Here is a 21,843-nt window from a genome sequence, read left to right as displayed (position 1 = left end):
GGACCTGCGGGGGCAAGGTGGCAGCTGGGTCCTCCTGAATATCAAATTCTCAAAAAATCCTCAACCATGGCTTCTTTTGACATGTGTTCTTTGAAAAAATCAGCATGTCTCTTTTCAACTCAAAAGTCTTCGTCCCTGTTGACTCACCTTTACCATAAGATTTTTCCCTTTTCTCCTCCTGTAACTGCATTGTTGATGCCCAATCACTGCTTCTAGTAACAGTGAACTGTTACCTACCAAATACTTATGGTGCAGTAAAAAATATTTACCATGGGTAAAAAAAGTTACTGTAGGTAAAAAGTGATTTGTATTTACCATGTAGGTGAAAAAAATTTACTGTAGGTAAAAAATATTTACTGTCGGTAAAAAAGTGAAAACGGAGTATGCTGTGCTGTGAGTCCACACGAACATCCTCGTGTAAATTTCACTAGAAATTCACACCTAGAATGGGCTATTTTGTAAGATATAGGTTGTAGGCATGCATAAGAGCTCGTTCCCACGTATCTTCTGTCCATGGCACTTTTTACTCTTTGGTGCTTCTGAAGTATATTTTTCTTCTCTTTCGAGATCCCTTGGACTAGAGTATCCTCATCTCCCCAACAACTGACTGTGCCTTTATTGCATCTTCAGAAGGGGTACTAAAAACCATGCATCAGTTGCCTAACGTTTTTCATTTGTAACCAAAGATTATGGTGAAAGATTTCCCACAACCCTAAGAGAATGTGTGTGTGTTGGAACTTTTCAGCATTTAATGACTAGTTTGATGCAAGTTCCTTGATAATATCATAATAAGAAAAATCAATTTGTAAGTTGCAAGTGAGGTAGTTTACAACCTATATTCCTCTCTCTTCTGTACATCTGTTGTAAGCCACTTGATACATGTTTTTACATAAGATTGATTGTGTGTTTTCTTGGCCTCTTCATGGTTGTGAAAAAAACAGCCTTGCGTCCTAGTTCGCATCCCATAACTAGGTCATTGTGACAAAAATACTCTTGTGGCCTAGTTCACATCCCATAACTAGTCATTGGCCCATTTATGTTTTTCTTCTATTCTAGAAAAAGTTGCAACCTAGCAAAACATTATGTGTGGATTCCTCTAAGATTAAAAAAAAAAAAACACGTTTTGAAATTGTCTCAATGGAAATCCAAGGAAGAATGTCAGGATATCTTCTCCTTTTTGGAGATCATGGTTGATCTATTTCTAAACCTTTTCAAAATGTCTTTTCGTATAAAAAAGGTGAGGATGCTGAGCTATTTTTTGTCAATTGTGAAATGGCTTTTCGTATAAAAAAGGTGGTCTGAGATAAGAAATGCTTAAATAATTTCAAGCTAGTTCTTAGAAAAGATTCTAGAACTTTATTTTCCTCTCTAACTGAGAAAGTTGGAAGAAGCTACAGAAGGATGTTTTGGATCACTTCACTTTTTCAACCTACAAAACATTGAAAAACCATGGCAAGATATTGCTGCTGATATTCAAAAGGACCTAGACGACTACTATACCTATAAGCAACGGTTTCAATATCTTTGGGCTATATGGGTGAGAAATATTTCTAACCTTGGGGGTGGTGCATAATTTTTGAAAAGGGAGAGACTCTTAGAGGGTCTATTTTCCACACTCAAGGTAAATGTAAGGGCGGGTGCACATTCCATCTTTCGTGTTGTCAAGCCTGAGACTGCCATGAAGTAAATGAAACTCAAGTGCACTCAAGGAGAGCTCTTGATAGAGGTTTCTACATATAGAGGTGTGACTAAAACATCCACCTCTAAGGAAATGCCCGAGGTAATTGAAAAGTCGAATGAATATTTTGAGCAACTTGTTAATCCACCTTGCACAAGTTTTCAAGAAAAGAAGTTAGAAGAACATGACCCATGACATAGGAATGTATTGCGATGTTGGAATTTCAAGGAGTATCGACATGGAATGTATCATTGCGCTTGGGCTCGTGGGAAGCCAAGGAGGACTATAGTGAACTATGGAATGTAGAATGAAGGGTAAGGTACAAGTCATGCTTTTATAGAAACCAAATGCAATGATCACCCAGCTAGGGAGGAGTGGAAGGAGTTCCAGCTTTGCGAGAGCCAAATGTGCATGTAGTAGAGGTGACCAAGTCAAAGGAGAATGACATGGAAGCAAATGGCATCAAGTGTGGCTATGGAAATGGGAAGGAGAAAGAAGGAGTCACAACACAAAGTGACCATGGATAAGGCAAGAAGGTGAAGAAGACCAAAGAAGCCAAGAGAGCTCAATACTGTATCAACCTCCAAGACATCCTTCTTGGACATGGTCTAGCTCCATACAACCTTTTGAAAGGTGTGAGAGGTAAGGGCCTTGATATCTCATGGCCTCAATTTCCTACATTGTGTCCTCAATTTTAAAATGAATTGACAAGGACAAAAAGATAATTGAATGGTCCTATTGAAATGAATCAGAATATTGCAAATGTTCTATATTTTTACATAGAAGAAAAGTTGATTAGGAGAGGACAATTCTATGGGGGTGCACAAATCTGAACCATTATCGAGGGCCTCATGCAAAGACCAGGTATGTAGATCCATTAGACATTTCCAGAAATGTATTTGTGGAGGCACTTTGCACTAAGAAGGTGGTTTCTTTTTATGTTATGTATATTAATGGGAATGGTTCTCAGGGGGTCACGTAATAATTATGTGATTATCACATGAGTGCACTAGAAGGGGTTATTAAATTTAACCTTTGATCATATTTCTACATACAGAAGGGAGCCATAAAATGGAATTGAGAAAAAAATTTAAAGATTGAATAAGAAAATGGTATGTTTTATTCGTAAAAACCTTTGTAGATAAGGAGTTCTATAAATAGTCCTTGAACGCACGTGATATACACAATTTATACACAGTGAGCCCCCCGAGAAGTGGTTATCCATTTATCATAGGTAGGCCATGAGTAGTGAGAATGTGAGCTTTGAAAGATTGGAAAAGTAAAAAGTGGATTCGTGGGAATTAAAGTTAAAAGAAGGTTGTGTTTAGCATGATGGAGAAATGTAAACATGATCTCCATCAGAAATCATTTCAAAGTGAGAGGAAGGAAGATTGAATGTATAGCACCTCAAACGGCAATTGTAGCGGTAGCACTACAGATGAGAAGTATTCCATTAAAGTCATAGGGATAATATTAAGGCCAAACAACCAAAAACTATCTTGTAAAGACTAGCATAAGATAGGCACTCAAGAGGACCAATGTGTGTAAGATGAAGGAATGAAGGGATGCTAGAAGGTATGTTGTGAGAAACACTTACAAGGGAAGAAAGGGAGTGATTCAATTGTGTGCTAATGAAGTTTTATAGGATTTTTTAATGAAGACAAAACATATGTGCATGAAGTAGAGGCTATTCAACACAAGATCGAGTTAAAGCATGAGGCCACAAATAAAGCACAAAATCTACTAAGTATACAAGTCATCAAGGATCAAGCACTACTCAAGGAGGTGAGAAAGCTTTTATTTGTAGGGTTTATCTATCCGAATCCAATGAGGAATTCAAAGTGGGTTTCTTAAATTTTTTGCACTCCTAGAAATAATGGCAGGTGGAGAGTATGTATTGATTTTAGCCCACTCAATGATCCAACCAAGCGATGTCATTTTTCCCTTCCATTCCAGGATGAGATGCTAAATGAGGTAGCTTGCCATGAGAAGTACACTATGTGTGATGGCTACTCAAGCTACTTTTAGTAAAGGATTTCATTGGATAATCAATTCAAAAAAACCTTCATTAATCCTTGGGGTTTCTTTGGTTTTATAATAATTACATTTAGGTTGACCAATGCTCCAACAACTTTTCAATGCTTCATGAACATGGTGTTTCAAGCATTATTTGAAAAGTCCACTAGAATGTTTATTGGTGATTTTTATATTTCTAGTTCTAAATATTTGCACCTAAAAGATGTAGAATATTTGAATAATCTCCATGACATGGAGGTCAACTCAATCCCAACCATTGTCACATAAGTGAGAGTGAAGTGATCTTGGTTGGTCACATGGTTTTCTACAAAGGCATTGAGGTGGATCCTTCAATGGAAAAGGCTCTTATTGAGTTACCATACCCTTAGAGTCTTAAAGAGGTAATCTCATTCATTTAAAACATGAATTACATTTCACTCTTCATTCAATAAGCCTCCGGGTTACTAGTATTTTCCTTGGTCAGATGATCTTGAGGAATATTTTTGTGACGTTAAAGATTTTTTTTCAGAACTACCAACATTCATGCCTCCTTGTTGAAAGTATTGTTCACTTACAAAGAAAATAGTTGATGATTCTTTATTTACAAGAATATCTCTTCATACCAAGAAGAGATCCATCTACTTTAATAGTATGGTCATGAATGCTTTGGAGAGAGGATACATAGAAGCATAAGTCAAGATGATTTCTTTCATGCTTTTTGTCAAAACATTTAGATCCTACCTACTACCAAAACCTTTTGTAATTCTTATTGAAAAGTTTTTTTCCTGTGGGTGTCATCTCAAATCAATCTTAGTACTAAGATCTCAAAGAGGTTATTGATATTTCGAGAGTGTCAATACTCTTTCAAAGTAGAAGATAGTGTGCGTACATAGTTGGCTAGGATTCTCACTTTTACATTACATGAGAAGGAGGTTAAAGTGCTTGAAGTAAAGACACCCCTATTCCACCACCTAAAATCATACATAATGCATTTACCTTATTCATGGATGGAGGTTTGGTGAGTTCAATTGGTGAACCAAAAGGAGGGATAGTGCTACTCGAGAAGGTTAAAGTGCTTGAAGTAAAGACACCCCTATTACACCACCTAAAATCATACATAATGCATTCACCTTATTCATGGATGGAGGTTTTTTGTGAGTTCAATAGGTGAACCAAAAGGAGGGATAGTGCTACTCGACCCAAGTGGAGAAGTGGTTATGAGCATACAAGAATGAAAGCCTAAGAGAAAAAAATTATGTAATCTATAGTTTGTTTAATCAATTTGAAGAGGTGCAATTGTATTACATTTCTAGGAATCAAAATGAGGATGCTGGTTTACTTGCACAACAAGGAGTTGCATTTGGCTATATTTTGGAGAGTGATTTTCGAGCAAAGATCTTAGAAGAGGATTCTTATGAAGAAGGAAAGTTATCTCTTTGTAGAAAGCATCCTCTATCAAACACAAAGGGATCAAGTGTGCAGAAGAGTACCAACAACTATAGAAATTTGAGCCATTCTAAAAGTTTTTCATGAGAAAACTTGTCGTGGAAATTTTACCCAAGATCCAACCATGAAGAATATTTTTATTGTGGGGTATGCATGGACAAGCTTGAATGTCGATGCCCAAAATTGGTGTATAAGTTTTCACAATTTCCAGGTAAATGGAAACAAAAGGATGGTGCATGGTACAATGTAATTATTAATTGCAAATGAATCCTATTAAAACTAGGGCATTGATGCAATGGGTCCCCTATGTAGAGCTAAAATGAAAAATTATACCTTCTAGTGTTGTAGATTACATGGCTAGGTGGGTGGAGGTTGAAAGCATGTCAAGGGTAAATGGGAGAACATTGTGTAGGTTTTTGTACATAGTATTTACATAGCTTTCACATATTCATCGGTTTCTTGTTTCTCTCGAGGACTAACCCATAGCGAGTTGTCATGAAATCCACCTTGTGGATACTTTAGTATTTCTCAAGCTACTAACCTTCTAATACAAATATCCATTGACATAACTTTAGCATGCACCTCACCTCAAAAATATACATGATAAAAGTTCTCTCTCTCTCTCTCACTCTCTCTCTCTCTCTCTCTCTCTCTCATTCAAGCAGGTTTTTTTTATAGATTGTTGAGAAAGAATCAAAATTTCCACTGGAAAGAAGAGCCATGAGGAAGCTAGAGAAGTTACTTTTCTCATCACCAACCTTGAGAAAGTTAGACTATGCATGCGAAAGACCTACCATAGTGACAATGGACAAGAGTCCTCCAAGGACATGATGGGCATTAGGGAAAGGTGTTGATGAAGGAGAATGATAAGTGGTGAGTTTTGTGGCCAAGCTTCTAACTTTTCGCCAACAAGACTATGTGTAGGTAGAAAGGGAATCATGGGGAGTGACCACAACATTGAGATGTGACAAAGAGCACTTATTAAGGGTATTAGTGGTTGCAAAAATTGATTGTTTGCCTCTCCTTGGAATGATTACAAATTGTTCAACTCCAGATATTGCTATATTGTGGTGGATAACCTACATAAAGTCCTTGAATCCCAAATTCAATCATATTGTAGGGAAGGATAATCCAATGGTAGATATGTTTCTAGGGCAAGGTATGAAATGAAACTTCCAATCATGCATGTTTTGTATCTTCACTCAAAATCCTTTTCAAAAGGAATTATATGGGGATGAATGTATCTTGACAGGACACTACTTAAGTACCGTGAAAAAACATAATGATTGGACTAAGCATGGATTTAAGAGAATAAGGAGAAAATCAAATGGATACTTCTTGAAGGATGGCTACTTGTGGAAGCATCCTAAACAAAAAGATCACTGAGGAAACTGTGAAATAAGGCTACTCAACAAGAGATTATCAAGGATTTCCATGAATGTTTATGGGCAAGACATCGAGGTGTATGGGCAACATAACATGCCAAGTGTACTCAAATGTTTGGCATTTTTATGTGCAAAATCTTTCTTATCCACTGGCCATATATTATAAATGGATTGTGGGCTTGGTCACGATGCCTTTGGGACTTTGGAAAATGAGGTATTTGGTGCTTTCAAGATAGGAATTGTCTAATGAAGTTGAAGGGCATGCATTGAGGACAAAGAATACAGAAGCTATATTTAAATTCCTTCTTGAATATGTGATTTGTCGTTATGGATGTGTGTGAAAAATAAGTGCAAATAGAGGATGATTGGATGTTCATGGTTCAATGGAATTGTTCTCTAGAATGGGCATCAAAGTAGCTTTAACTTATGCTGATAACCCTGAGGGCAATGGACAGAGTGAAAGAGGGCATCCTCCAATAATTAAAGTTTGTGGAGGTAATCTTAAAGAGTGGCAAAGGCTACTTCCATTTTCATCATGGGTGGACCATACGACACATATTTGAGTCACTATCTATCTGCGAGTTCAATTGATGTATGGCCAAGAACCTATGATGCCAACTGAAGATGTAGTTGTCACATTAATGTTTTTGCCATGGGAAGATGTGATGAGTAGAGATAACCTACTTTCATTGCACATACATAGATTGGAAAGAAGACCGAAGACATTGATCTTGCAAAAGGTCGACTAAAGGAAGGAAGGTTGAAAAACAAAGACCGATTTGACAAGAGACATTGGCTCATACCAAAATCCATTGAAGAAGATTATTGGGTGGTGTTGTATGAGAATAGATTTGAAAACCAACACTCTATAATAAGGAATCTTGTAAAAAGATGTTTTGGTCCTTATGTTGGCAATCATATGCATGAAAGTGCAACTTATACCTTGCATGAGCTGGATGGGACAAAAATGAAAATTCCCGTTGCAGAAGAAATGGTTAAATTAATTAAAATAAGAGGTAATTATGATCCATTTGATGCAAACATAGTGAAGAGGATGACGGGTCTATCTATATACAAATTGAGGATGAAAGTGAAGATATCATGTCTACCCATGAGTTTTAAAGCATAACAAATACTATTGTGGCACATACCGAAGGATGTGCACATTTAGAGGGGGTGGATGTCATGTTGTGGTTACGTTCACAATCTGGAAAAAAAATTCACTTCACTTTTGAAACGTTTTGATCCATAAAAATAAAAGAAATTATGTACATATTGTAATATATGTTGAAGCGGGTACTCCGGTCACTATCAATGAGAGTCGTGGCTCTCGAGGTGGTGACGTTTCATGTTTTCCACTTGATAATATTGTTTATGTGTTTTTATATCTACATATTCCAATATTTTTATCGCAGCATACGCATCTCACGTACAAAGATTGATGGGGTTAAAACTATAAAAAATAGTATAACATACATCGTCCTAAAATTGCAAGAAAAGTGACCCAAAATGGAATATTGATGAAAAATGATGCATATATATGCTTCTTGTAATTATGCAAGTGATCCAAAAAAATAGGATTTTTTGGCTCCGTTTGGGACTTTTTGCAAAAAGTGTGTTTTTTGGGGTCAAAAAATAGCTAAAAATGGCCTAGTTTTGGTCCAAAGAGGAAAAATTGCTCAACAATTGACACATCAGTTGGTATTTTTGTGGAAAATATAGAGAGGGATTCAATTTAGAATCTCTTCATTCTATGCAAAAGCATAAATTTGTCTCTGTGAAGGTGGAATCTCATGTATTCCTTTCAATTGTTTGCAGATATGACTATGTAATTGGAGGCAAGGCTACTTGATTCCTTGAAAGAGACTTGGGTTTTGAATGGGATTTATGCTTGCATGAGAGTCGAGGTTTCGTGTTTGAAGTCTTAGTGTTTTTATTTGATATTTTCATATAAAATTGGCTCTGACTTGGTGTTTCTTTAATCACAAACTCAGCTACAAAAAACAAGCAGATTACAAACATCATTTGTGACTTTTCTATCATGAACCATCTTAGTCTTTACACTATCTTCAGGAAGAGGGTTGGTGATTTGACGTTAAAACTTTTTCATAAAGTGTTTGTGATGAGACAGCCAAAGGTTTTGCACCTTCTTAGCTAAACCACACACATTCCATTGGTGAATTTAAGATGATTTTTGTATATCAAGTTGTGCCACTCGAGCTAGTTTTGTGAATGTGTTTTAGTGTTTTTTCATTTCCTAATGTTTTTTAATTGTAACCAAATATTGTGGTGAAAGATTTCCCACAACCCAGAGAGAATTTGTGTGTGATGGAACATTTCAACATTTACTAACTAGTTTGATGCAAGATCCTTGATAATATGATAACAAGAAAAATCAATTTGTAAGTTGCAAAGAAGGTATTTTACGACCTATATTCCTCTCTCTTCTATACATCTATCGTAACATACTTTATACATGTTTTTACATAAGATTGATTGTGTATTTTCTTGGGCCCTTTCATGGTTGTTACAAAAATAGCCTTGCGTCCTAGTTCACATCCCATAACTAGGCCATTCTGACAAAAATACCATTCTGGCCTAGTCATTGGATGTTTCTGTTTTTCTTTTGTTCTAGAACAAGTTGCAACCTAGCAAAACATTATGTGTGGATTTCTCTAAGATAAAAAAGAAAAAAACAAAAAGTGTTTTGAAATTGTTTCAATGGAAATCCAAGGAAGAATGTCAGGATACCTTCTCCTTTTTGGAGATCATGGTTGAGCTACTTTTAGCCAATTTTAAAATGGCTTTTCGTATAAAAAAGGTGAGAATGCTGCGATATTTTTATCCCATTTCAAAATGGCTTTTCATATAAAAAAGGTGATAGGTGATAAACAATGCTCAAATAATTTCAAGCTAGTCCTTAGAAAAGATTCTAGTACTTTACTTCCCTCTCTAACTGAGGAAGTTGAAAGAAGCTACACAAGGATGTTTTGGATCACTTCACTTTTTCAACCTACAAAACATTGAAAAACCATGGCAAGATATTGCTGCTTAGATGCAAAATGACCTAGACAACTACTATACCTATAAGCAATGGTTTCAATATCTTTCGGACTATCTTGGTGAGAAATATTTCTAACCTTGGGGGTGGTGCATAATTTTTGAAAAGGGAGAGACTCTTATAAGGTCTATTTTCCACACTCAAGGTAAATGCATGGGAGGGTGCACGTTCCACCTATCGTGTTGTCAAGCCTTAGACTGCCATGAAGTATATGAAACTCAAGTGCACTCACAGAGAGCTCTCGATAGAGGTTTCTCCACATAGAGGTGTGACTAAAACATCCTCCTCTAAGGAAATGCCTGAGGTAATTGAAAAGTTGAGTGAATATTTGAGCAACTTGTTAATCCACCTTGCACAAGTTTTCAAGGAAATAAGTTAGAACAACATGAGCCATGACCTAGGAGTGTAATGCAATGTTGGAATTTCAGGGAATCTGGGCATAGAATGTAACATTGCTTGGGCTCGTGGGAAGCCAAGGAGGGCTATATTGAACTATGCAATCTAGAATGGAGGGGAAGGTACAAGTCATGATTTTATAGAAATGAAATGCAATGATCACCCAGCCACATGGAGGAGCCGAAGGAGTTCGAGCTTTGCGAGAGCCAAATGTGCATGTAGTAGAGGTGACCAAGTCAAAGGAGAATAACATGGAAGCAAATGGCATCAAGTGTGGCTATGTAAATGGGAAGGAGAAAGAAGGAGTCACATCACAAAGTGACCATGGATAAGGCAAGAAGCTGAAGAAGACCAAAGAAGCCAAGAGAGCTCAATGCTGTATAAACAAGAAAACGTGATTAGGAAAGGACAAGCGTATGGGGGTGCACAAATCAACACCATTATCGAAGGCCTCATGCAAATACTAGGTATGTAGATCCATTAGACATTTCCAAAAATGTTTTTGTGGAGGCACTTTGCATTAAGAAGGTGGTTGCTCTTTATGTTATGTATATTAATGGGAATGGTTCTCGATGGGTCACTTAATAAATATGTGGCTATCACATGAGTGCAATAGAAGGTGTTATTAAATTTAACCTTTGATCATAATTTCACATACAGAAGGGAACCATAAAATGGAATTGATTTTTTTTTTTTAAAGATTGAATAAGAAAATGATATGTTTTATTTGTCAAAAATTCATAGATAAGGATTTTTATAAATAGTGCTTGAACGCACGTGATATACACAATTTATACACAGTGTGCCCCCCGAGAAATGGTTATCCATTTATCATAGGAAGGCCATGACTAGTGAAAATATGAGCTTTGCAAGATTGGAAAAGCAAAAAGTTGATTCATGGGAATTAAAATTATAAGAAGGTTGTGTTTAGCATGAAGGAGAAATGTAAACAGGATCTCCATCAAGAATCATTCCAAAGTGAGATGAAGGAAAATTGGACGTATAGCTCCTCAAAAAAAATTGTAGCGGTAGCACTACAGATGAGAAGTATTCCATTAAAGTCATAGGGATAATATTAAGGCCAAACAGCCAGAAAATATCTTGTCAAGACTTGGACAAGATAGGCGCTCAAGAGGACCAATGTGTGTAAGATAAAGGGATTCTAGAAGGTATGTTGTGAGAAACACTTACAAGGGAAGAAAGGGAGGGATTCAATTGTGTGCTAATGAAGTTTTCTAGGATTTTTTAACACTAGTTCTGTAATCGGACACTCAAATGTCCCGAGACACTAAACTGTCCTGTTTTTCTAGCAACTTGTCATAATTATTTGGTGAATCTAGAAAAAACATTAAGAGGTCATGTTCATATCTTAGGTTAACTATGAGGTGAAAAACATATTCAATTTTTACTTTTGCCAAAATTAATACCAAATTAAGATTATAATGATAAGTTCTAAGATGAAAAATCATAGAAATTTAGTGCAGTTTTAACAAAATTTTCATAAATTGAATATAACTTCTCATTATTATAATATTTTTCATAGATTTCAAGGTGTATGGATAGGAAAAAAATTATTATAGCAATAAATTGAGCTTCATTACTTAGTTATGGGATTAGATTTTTGTTATAATCAAAAGACCAAAATCTTGAAAATGCTGACAAAGAGGAAAATTTTGGTCTTTCAAGGGCTCTTTCATTAACATGCTGAGGTTATGGGTCAAGGTGTATAATGTATCTATAGGTCAATACCCATCCACTAAGCATTTTTCAAGGGTTCAAACTCATAGGCATCTTGTAATTTAAGCCCATTTAAAAAAAATTGTAGTGCATAATTTCTTGCCAAAAAAAACATTGCTATGAAAAACTAATGAAAGTGTGTATATAGATCTCCCAATTGTCTCCATATGAGGTGTTTGTATACAAATAAGTGAGATGAATCAAAAAATCCAAAAGTGGACTTTATTTTAAGGCTTTTTTTTTATAAATAAAAAATCATAACTACAACATGCACAGTTTTTTGGATATGCCATAAATCACCAAATGTGGCTTGCATAACCATTAAAATTTATCACCTTATGTAATGGGGTCATAGATCTAGTATATATGCATCCTATGACATTGTAAATTTAGATGAACTAAATGTTTTTTGTGATCGTTAATTGAATTTGTGAACGCTGCATATTGGACCCACAAGACTTTCTATATTTAATTCTAGTCATAAGGGATTTTTTTTCTCATATGAAAATTGTAAAAATATCAAACACATATATAAGTAGTTACCACAAATTATTGCATGTACCCTGCTCATTTTTTTCTTAGGCTAGAGTACGAATTTTAATGAAACATTGAATGTTGTTTTGCGTAGGTTCTTTATGAATGTAGTTACTATTAAGGTTATGATCAAAAGTGATGGATTATAATTTCTATGAGTACTTTGAATAAAATTTTATAATTTTGCAAAATAATTTCTTGAGATGTGTTCTAGATTTCATGTACCATATTATTTAAATTTGCAAAAAAAGGACACTAAAGTGTCCTTTTTGGTACCAAACTAGTGTTAATGAAGACAACACATATGTGCATGAAGTAGAGGCTATTCAACACAAGATCAAGTTAAAGCATGAGGCCACACATAAAGCACAAAATATATACAAGTGATCAAGGAGCAAGCAGTACTCAAGGAGGTCAGAAAGCTTCTAGTTGCAGGGTTTATCTATCCGAATCCAATGAGGAATTAAAAGTGGGTTTCTTAAAAAATTTTCACTCCTAGAAATAATGGGAGGTGGAGAGTATGTATTGATTGTATCCCCCTCAATGATCCAACCAAGCGATGTCATTTTTCCCTTCCATTCCATGATGAGATGCTAAATGAGGTTCCTTGCCATAAGAAGTACACTAAGTGTGATGGCTACTCAAGATTCTTTCAAAAAAAGATTTCCTTGGATAATCAATTGAAAAAAACCTTTGGGGTTTCTTTGGTTTTATAATAATTACATTTAGGTTGACCAATGCTCCAACAACTTTTCAATGCTTCATGAACATGGTGTTTCAAGCATTATTTGAAAAGTCCACTAGAATGTTCATTGGTGATTTATATATTTCTAGTTCTAAATATTTGCACCTAAATGATGTAGAGTATTTGAATAAGCTCCATGACGTGGGAGGTCAACTCAATCCCTACCATTGTCACACACGTGAGAGTGAAGTGATCTTGCTTCGTCACATGGTTTCCTATAAAGGTATTGAGGTGGATCCTTCATTGGAAAAGGCTCTTATTAAGTTACCATACCCTAAGAGTCTTAAAGAGGTCATCTCATTTATTAAAAACATGAATTACATTTCACACTTCATTCACTAAGCCTCGGAGTCACTATTATTTTTCCTGGTCAGATGATCTTGAGGAATATTTTTGTGACACAAAGTTGTTTTGTCAGAACTACCAACATTCATGCCTCCTTGTTGAAAGTATTATTCTCTTTAGTGGATAAAAAATAGTTGATGATTCTTTTTACGAAAAGATACCCTCAATACCAAGATGAGATCCATCTACTTTAATAGTAGGGTCATGGATGCTTTGGAGAGAGGCTACATAGAAGCATAACTCATGCTGATTTCTTTCATGCTTTTTGTGAAAACATTTGGATCCTACCTACTACCAAAACCTTTTTTAATTCTTACTGAAAAGTTTTTTTTCCTTGGGTGTCATCGCAAATCAATCTTAGTACTAAGATCTCAAAGAGGTTGTTGATATTTGAAGAGTTTCAATAATCTTTCAAAGTAGAAGATAGTGTGCGTGCATAGTTGGCTGGGATTCTCACTTTTAAAGTACATGAGAAGGAGGTTAAAGTGCTTGAAGTAAGGATACCCCCATTCTACCACCTAAAATCGTACATAATGCATTCACCTTATTCATTGATGGAGGTTTTTGGTGAGTTCGATAGTGAACCAAAAGGAGGGATAGTGCTACCTGACCCAAATGGAGAAGTGGTTATGAGCATACAAAAATGAAAGCCTAAGAACAAATGTGTATGTCATCTATAGGTTGTTTAATCAATTTCACGAGGTGCAATTGTATTGTATTTCTAGAAATCAAAATGAGGATGTTGATTTACTTGCACAACAAGGAGTTGCATGTGTTGAGAAAGAAGTGCAAGCTATTATGGTGGTAGTAGCTATCAAGAAATAAATGTACTAGGAAATAGAGTCATTGGCTCCCAGTGTTGGCTATATTTTGGAGAGTGAGTTTCCACCAAAGATCTTAGAAGAGGATTCTCATGAAGAAGGAAAGTTATCTCTTTGTAGAAGGCATCTACCGTCGATAAGGAGTTCCTTCTCTTGAAACCACATCCATGAATCAAGCAGACAAGGGAGGCATACCATACTTTAATATTCAAAAAATCCTAATCTTTGTTTGCTAGTTTCATAAAAAGGATTATCAATAATCTTAATGATCAATTTCCAATCTCTAAGCAGGCCCTTATCCTTCCTCACAAATCATCTATCACAAAGCACCAGGTTGTGAGTTTCACACATTGGTGCACTAAAGTTTTTCATGTTACACATTACAAGTGAGAGAGATTGAGTTCCACATCTCAAGATCACTATTGTAAATGTTCTTTCATCATCAATTAAATTGATGTTTGGTGCTTCAATGGTGTCATATAGATTTCAAATATTCCTCCATCCACTTGAGAAACATGGTACTGTGAATCTTTTTCCTCGTTTTATTTTGTAAGGAAGATTTGAAAGATTCACCAAAAAGTCTTAAACTCAAAATTGTGTGTGTATGTGTGTGGGTGAGAGAGAGAGAGAATTTCCATCTTTGTGGAGGGACTATACGGAATAAAATCTAACATCCTTGCTTGAATGCATGCACACACACACACACACACACCCCCCTACAAATGTGTGTGTGTGTGTGATCCACTGGCCATGCGTTTCTAGCAATATGTGGGTCACACACTAGTATCAAATTGTGGTTTTCCGAGTTGATAAATGACTCTCAAATCTTCAAAATGATCAAAATAAGCAATTTTGCAATTCTTGAAGAATCCACACTGTCTGTGTGACACTGAGAGAAAGAGAAATAATAAGAAGAGAATTGTAATTATGTGGTATGAAACTATCCCAGGAGACCTTAAAGATATATCCAACAAGAAAAGTTGAACTCACAAAATGAGAGAGAGAGAGAGAGATCCATATGTTCAAATATAAATTTATTCATTTAAGAATTTAAAAAATGAGTTTCATGATACATAAGAGCATATGCATTCTTGTTGTAAAACTTAGCACATAGAGTCATGTATACTAGCTCACGCATATCTAAACGTATACAAGGGTGTGTGTGTATGTGTGTATGTGCACGCGCATGTGCATTCACAAGCGTGCTTGTGTCTCTATGATCACAGATACTGTTTTGTAAAAACACAAGCATAGTAATTGTGGGTTGCACTAAAGGGTAATAGGATGAGGGGGGGTAGTTTTGTAGCATAGGGTCACACACACAAGAGAAAAATTTTCCATCTTGAATGAATGAGAACATGTGTGCAATAATTATCTTTTCCATTGGTCTACCTTTTCTAGAAACACAGAGAGCTTTCCTTGAATGGAGACTTACCTTAATACCCCCCTTTTTTAGCATTCGAGTGGGGTTATCTCTCCCATTCTATAATGGTGTCTTGCTTTCTCATTTTTGAAAAATGATTAACACTTCACTCCTAGTTCCCCACTACACTATGGTGCAAAACAACTCTAACACAATCACTTAAATTCACACTTAAATATCATCAAACAATTGATAATACTGTGTGTGTGTGTGTGAGAGAGAGAGAGAGAGAGTGAGAATTCATTTGTGTCCTTTTGTTTTGATAATACCATTTCATATTGTTATTTTATTACTTATTTGTAAATGGAAACAAGGTTAAACTAGAAACTTACAGCTATAGCACATGCAATGAGACCAGGTCTTTCGCTTGGATGATGAGCACATAATAACATGAATGCTCCAACAATCCATGGAATACCAAAAAACCATCCAACAATAAACCTGAGACCCAATTTTTCAAAAAAAAAAGTTAACAAAACCAAGGTAAACAGGCATTTCAAGAAATCTTTACTAGAAATTTTTTTATTTGACAATTCTCATCTAATCTGAATCGTCCACTTAATTACATTATATATAAAATTTAATTCTTGGCAACATTTGACTACCTAAGCATTTCTAATTCTTGAAAACAAATTTCTAAAACCTAAGTTTTGGATAAACACAATAAAAAATTTTCATCTTAACCTACAAAGATATTAATTATCTTCAAATCACAAGAAAAATTTGACTTAATAAGGATCTATGTTGACTAGCATGCTAGTTGAAAACAAGCTTCTCCCAGAAGTCATGCACTATGTATTCACTAACAGTAGGATCTCACAAGAGATTTGTGTTGGGTTTGAAGCCCCATGTGGGTTATACAAATTGGTGAGCAAGCATTTTCGAGCAACAAATAATCCAGCAAGTCCCTTCATGCATTCTTTATTACTAAGAGCAAATTGCAGAAGTTGTCATCAAAGTCCTCTGTGATTGACTTAGAGCTCACTTGATCACTACATAGAGGATGGTGAGTCCTAAACCATCTTCCTTTTCTTTGAGGCTTTCCTAATTGCAAGACTATAGCCAATTTTTCAAAACGAGAAATAAAATGGGAAATTTACATACATTTAGTGTAATTATCGGCAAAAGCTTCAAATTTTGAGAGAAAAATTGAGAGAATTTCAAGTTTTCCCTATCAAGGAAAATGTGTTTTTCTAGCTCTGCACCGCCTAAGCATTAATGAGAAAAACGTTTCAATTAACAGTCAAGAGTACCTAGCATTCAAGAGCTTTCCTTGTCGGACAAGCTGGATTAAAGAAGTTTAAGTTAAATGATTTCTTCAGCTTGAAAACTGAAGTGATATGGACAAATTCACAACACATGACGGTGCTGCATGTCTTAAAGACAATCTATCCTAATGGGTGTTTCTACACTCTCATTTTTAGAAATCTTGGAAGATACCTTGCAACCTCATAGCCATGGAAAGAAAACTCCTCGAGCAGCCCAGAGCATTGATCTACTGATGCCATCATCGTAGTAAAATTCATTGTCCAGCTCGTCGTTGCTATTTTTCTAGTGAGCTCCCCTCTATTAGGCTCCCTACCCTGCATTGTTTGAGAAAAAATATTTTTCCAAAGGTATAAAATTCCTTTTCTTGAATTTAGCACAATAGGAAATTTTCAAAAATTAGATTTATATTTCAGGTTTTTACACTATTTTTCTCTATTTTGAGGTGGAATTTCTCCTTTTCCCCTTGCTCTCAACCAGAATTTTTGAAATTGAAAAGCGCACTATATTAAGATGAGACACAATTTTCTCGAACACTGCTACTTTGCGTCCTTGCCCGATAGCTATCATCTCTAGATTTCATTTTTGCATTGCACGATGCGACAACCCATTTTTGCCCCACCTTTTCGTCCTTCACCCCATGAGGCATCTCCCCTAGATTCCTATTAATCCCACACACTTTCAAAACTTGACCCACCTACTATATGCTCTTCATTAAACAAAAACAGTTTATTCACAAAAGCCTTCAAAGATTGATTTCCCCTTTTGCACCACCTAGGCATTCCCCCTCTTGCCATGCTCGCCATCCCCCTTTCTCCTCCCCGTTCTCTCCTTGTCAGCGTGCCCCCCCGCCCCCCCCAAAAAAAAAAGACCCTCTTTCTGCCACCTACTGCTTGTTGGCTCATAAACCTTGCAACCGAATCTGCCACAATTGGCCCAGTGAATGTGAGAGTTTGTTTTAAGTACGCATTGTGCCTCACACTTTGATATATAGACAAAGCCCTATCTCTGTATGTGGCATCATACAAACCTATGCTTGCCTTGTATCCAACATATGTACACATACTTGCATGCTTTTCTTCTGAAAGATTTGTTCTTAGCACCAAAATGGCGCATGGCTCATCCTGAGGCACCCTTACACCCAAACAAGATATTCATGTTTTTGAGAAATGTACCAATGGTTTATTGCTAGCAGCCTCCATGACATGTGAATCTTACTATGTCATTGGCAATGTCGAAGGCTAACCAAATACCTTGTTGGTGGATGTCGCAATAAATAGAATTGAACAAAGAGTTGTTAGTTGGAGTGAAGCCTTTGCAGACATGCTTGTCAGAATGCCCCAGCCTATGGAGCAAAACATGATATTTTGGGGAGGTATCTCTATGTAGGCGTCATCTACAAAGTGGAAGGTCACGGATGGAACTCCCTCAAGAAGACCATTCTCTTATACTCCTATGTTCAGTAGATAACAATAGTCAAAGAAGAGAACATATGTCTATCATAAAGAAGCTGGACTGGAACCAATGCTTAAAAAAGATTTCCTAAAAACATAATTAGAAAACCTACATATGAATTGTTGATGGTTAAGGTTTTTGGCCTTGAGTGGAGCTTTGTGTGGCTTGAGGAGTGAACGTCGATTGATGCTTGAAGGACTGAGAGTTTCTTGAGCATTGGTAATTGAGGACTCACTTTAATTCGATTCAATTTTTTTTGTATTGCAAGCTCCAAAATGCAATCTGGAGTCAAATTACGGGAAACCTTCAGTCCCGTGATATATGCCTCTGCTAAGCAGCTCGCTTTTGACTGGCCGATGAGGTGAAGAGGCACAGTCCTAATTTGCACCTCTTCGCCTAGTAACAAGGTTGTAGTTAGCGCCAGTTTTCTATCTGTCCCTCCCTCTCTACCACTCCCCTGCATATGTAAACATCAGCATCGACAGTTTGCCTGTCGTGTTTATTGGCTCCTCTACATGAACATCCAACGCAGCGGTAATGACTCTCTTTGCCTTGCACACTTAGGGATTCCCAAATGTAAGGGTCGCCATGGACAGGGGGGAGCAAGTCGATGTTCGGGGTCAGGTTTCGCCTCCACTGGCATCACTGATCTCTTAGGCCTTGTAAGAGCAAGAGCGCGGATGCCAACAAGCTGGCGGACGACTCGGGATGTGATGCATACACGCCCAAGGGCTCAAAACTCTAGATTTGTGAAACCTGTTGGAACCAGTCCGCGCCGCTATTGAAACCAGTCCGCGCCGGCGCGGACTGGTTCCAACAGGTTTCACAACCTGTGCAATGCTATGCAATCAAATCCGGTGCGGACTGGTTCCAACAGGCTTCACAACCTGTGCAATGCTATGCAATCAAATCTATTCATAAAGGTTTTTTATATTTTTTAAATTAATATCAGCTTCAAGAAGCCTTTGTATTTGGGAAAAATCGATTTTAAGAACGTACAAAATACCCTTTTGCATAGATTCAAAGAGGAGTTTTTTCAAAATAACTGGCTTTTCTTGCAATTTAACACTATTTTTTCAATCCTCCCTCCCCACCACACCACCTGCTCGCCTTTAGCCCGAGAGAGAGAGAGAGAGAGAGAGAGAGAGAGAGAAGCATGGAAGCAGGGGATTGCGTGGGCCTTATTCTATGGGCAAGAAGCAACAAATGGGCAAAACGCAACAATCAAAGGTCCGAGCTGTGAGACCAACGCCTGGCAGTTTCCACTTAAGCGCCCACCTATTCATTTTGACAATTTGTTTTAAAATAAATCGACTCCATCCCCACTGGTCTGCTGCTGCAACCAGTCCGCGCCGGCGCGGACTGGTTGCAATAGCAAACCAGAGAGCTGATATTGAGATGTTTGAGGGCGGACGATTATAATGCGCTAGATTGAAGGGATTGGATTGCGGGTACATACGACAGTGTTGACTCCACTGTCAGCACTGATGACGCCTTGCAAGACTTCTGCGTGGCCCTCAGCCCCGACGAGCTGTAGAAGCTCCAGCTCACCCTCAACATCAACGGACTGCCCTACAAGCCTGCCGCTGCCGTGAAATCCTCTGACTTCGCTTCCCGGTGGAGATGTCAAAATGTGTATAATGACTAGCTGTGCTCACATAATGGTAATGTACAGCTTCGAAAGCCTGCTAGGACTAGGCTCAACTGTCCGCGCTGTTGCTGACGAGGACCCCTTGCAAGACTTCTGCGTGACCTTCAGCCCCGACGGGCTGGAGCAGCTCCAGCTCACCCTCAACATCAACGGCTTTCCCTGAAGGCTGTCGTCGCTGCCATGCAATCCTCTGACTTCGCTTCTCGATGGAAATGTCAGAACATGTATAATGACTAGCTGTGCTCACATAATGGCAATGTATAGCTTCGAAAGCCTGCCAAGACTAGGCTCGGATATCCTGGGATTAAATCATGTTCTATATGTGCCATGACCTTGGTTGTTTTCAACAGTGAGAGCATTTGGGCATATGAACTTGCATTTGGCTCTAGGTCCTATCATTTCTGATTATACTGTTCACTATATATAGACTTGTTAGGCAAGCAATGGTCCTCAAGGAAAGTGGTTCCAAAAGCAAAATGATTAGATAAAGTAGCATTTTGGTGGTCTGTGAAAGGCACCTCTTCAAGATTTGTTTTATCGTGGACCGGGAGAAGTAAGAGACAGCTTAGAAGCCAATGTTGTACAAGCTGCCAGGGAAACTTAAGCGAGTCAAGCAGTCTTGACTTGAACTTTTGGTGATTAGTAAATTGGAGCTTTCCACAACTCTTTTACTGCATCTTCTCAAAATACCTTGCCACTTCGCTTTTGTCTTGGACTCCTCCCTTAAAATATTGTCTAAGACCTCATGCATGCCAGCAACTATGTTCACAAATCTAGAAGACAACAATGGGTTCCCAAGAGGTTAGTTGAATCTATGATAGCTAGACATGTTAGCCTCTCAATCAATTTAACTTGCTTGTATAAGCACCTTCTAAATTCTTTGAAATAACTCTGTTTTACTTAGATTTTCCACTATAGCTATGTCCCTTTCAATTTCTCTCTCAAGCATAGATATCGAGTTCTCTTCAGCAGAAGTATTAACTTCCAAGGACCACTCTCATTGTGATGCAGCCATTCTGAAAGGAAATGACAACCTTCTATGCTTCCTTGGTTGATTTTTTTGATTTTGTAGGCTAGAATTGTCCATTTAACCCCTTTCATGGTCTTGTCCATCTATGTGTAAGGCCAAATTAAAGAACGTCACTGTCTGTAAATCTGTTTGAGTAAAGGAGACTTTAGGAATCAACGCTTTTCACAACTAAGAAAAGAAGCAACTAATAAACATCTATTTATTTCACATGAGCACCCTCATAGAATAGGCCCTTCATTTGTGCTCTTAGCAAAACTTAACATGGATTAATAGCTAGTCAAGTATGGTAAAAAGTAATAGAAAAGTCGTACCTCAAGAATCTTGTTGAGATGGCCATGAAGCAGTTGGGTATGCTTGATCTCATCATGCATTGGGCACATTAAGTCATCATCACCAACGCGTACCACATTGATATAGTTATAGCGGGTACATCCACAGCTTGTTGCTCTCATTTCCTCCACCATCCACCGAGTGCCGAGCTAGCAAGAGGAAAGGGAGGGCAGCTCAAGGGTGTTGCACTATGAAGCTGAGAGGAGACAGAGAGTGGGCTTGTTTCTACTTGCTTACAAAAGTAGAGGTTTTTCAAGCTTTAGGATGTTCCCGGATAGCATTGTAGGCTTGGGAGGTTGTGTGTTGAATTTTTGAGAGGAGCTATGCCACATGGAATTGAATTATAAATGTTTCAAGTATGAAGAGATTGCTTGTGTCTCATGTATTCAATTTTCATAATGGTTCTAAAATATCATTTTGTGTCAGATTTGCAGTAGTGAAAGTAATGTGCATGGCATAATTATTTTCTTTCACCATTGTTGCTATTATATCAATTTGCTCGGATTTGTCTTCGCTCGACTTTT

At 37.2% G+C, this 21,843-nt stretch overlaps 1 protein-coding gene across 1 annotated transcript in view; it reads right to left on the bottom strand.

Moving 5' to 3' along the window:
• The window catches only part of LOC147450544 (uncharacterized), a 110,440-nt gene that overhangs the window by 35,205 nt on the left and 53,392 nt on the right, over positions 1 to 21,843 (bottom strand). Inside the window, exon 3 of the mRNA XM_086520744.1 lies at positions 15,920 to 16,028. Within this exon, the coding sequence (XP_086376870.1) occupies positions 15,920 to 16,028 (109 nt within the window). The remainder of the gene's footprint in view (positions 1 to 15,919; positions 16,029 to 21,843) is intronic.

The sequence above is a fragment of the Adiantum capillus-veneris genome, chromosome 9, assembly GCF_014529385.1.
Source record: "Adiantum capillus-veneris isolate H3 chromosome 9, ASM1452938v2, whole genome shotgun sequence".
In the NCBI taxonomy this organism is placed as follows: Eukaryota; Viridiplantae; Streptophyta; class Polypodiopsida; order Polypodiales; family Pteridaceae; genus Adiantum; species Adiantum capillus-veneris.
Note: the sequence above shows the minus strand (reverse complement) of the source record. Positions and strands in the feature narration are given on the sequence as shown.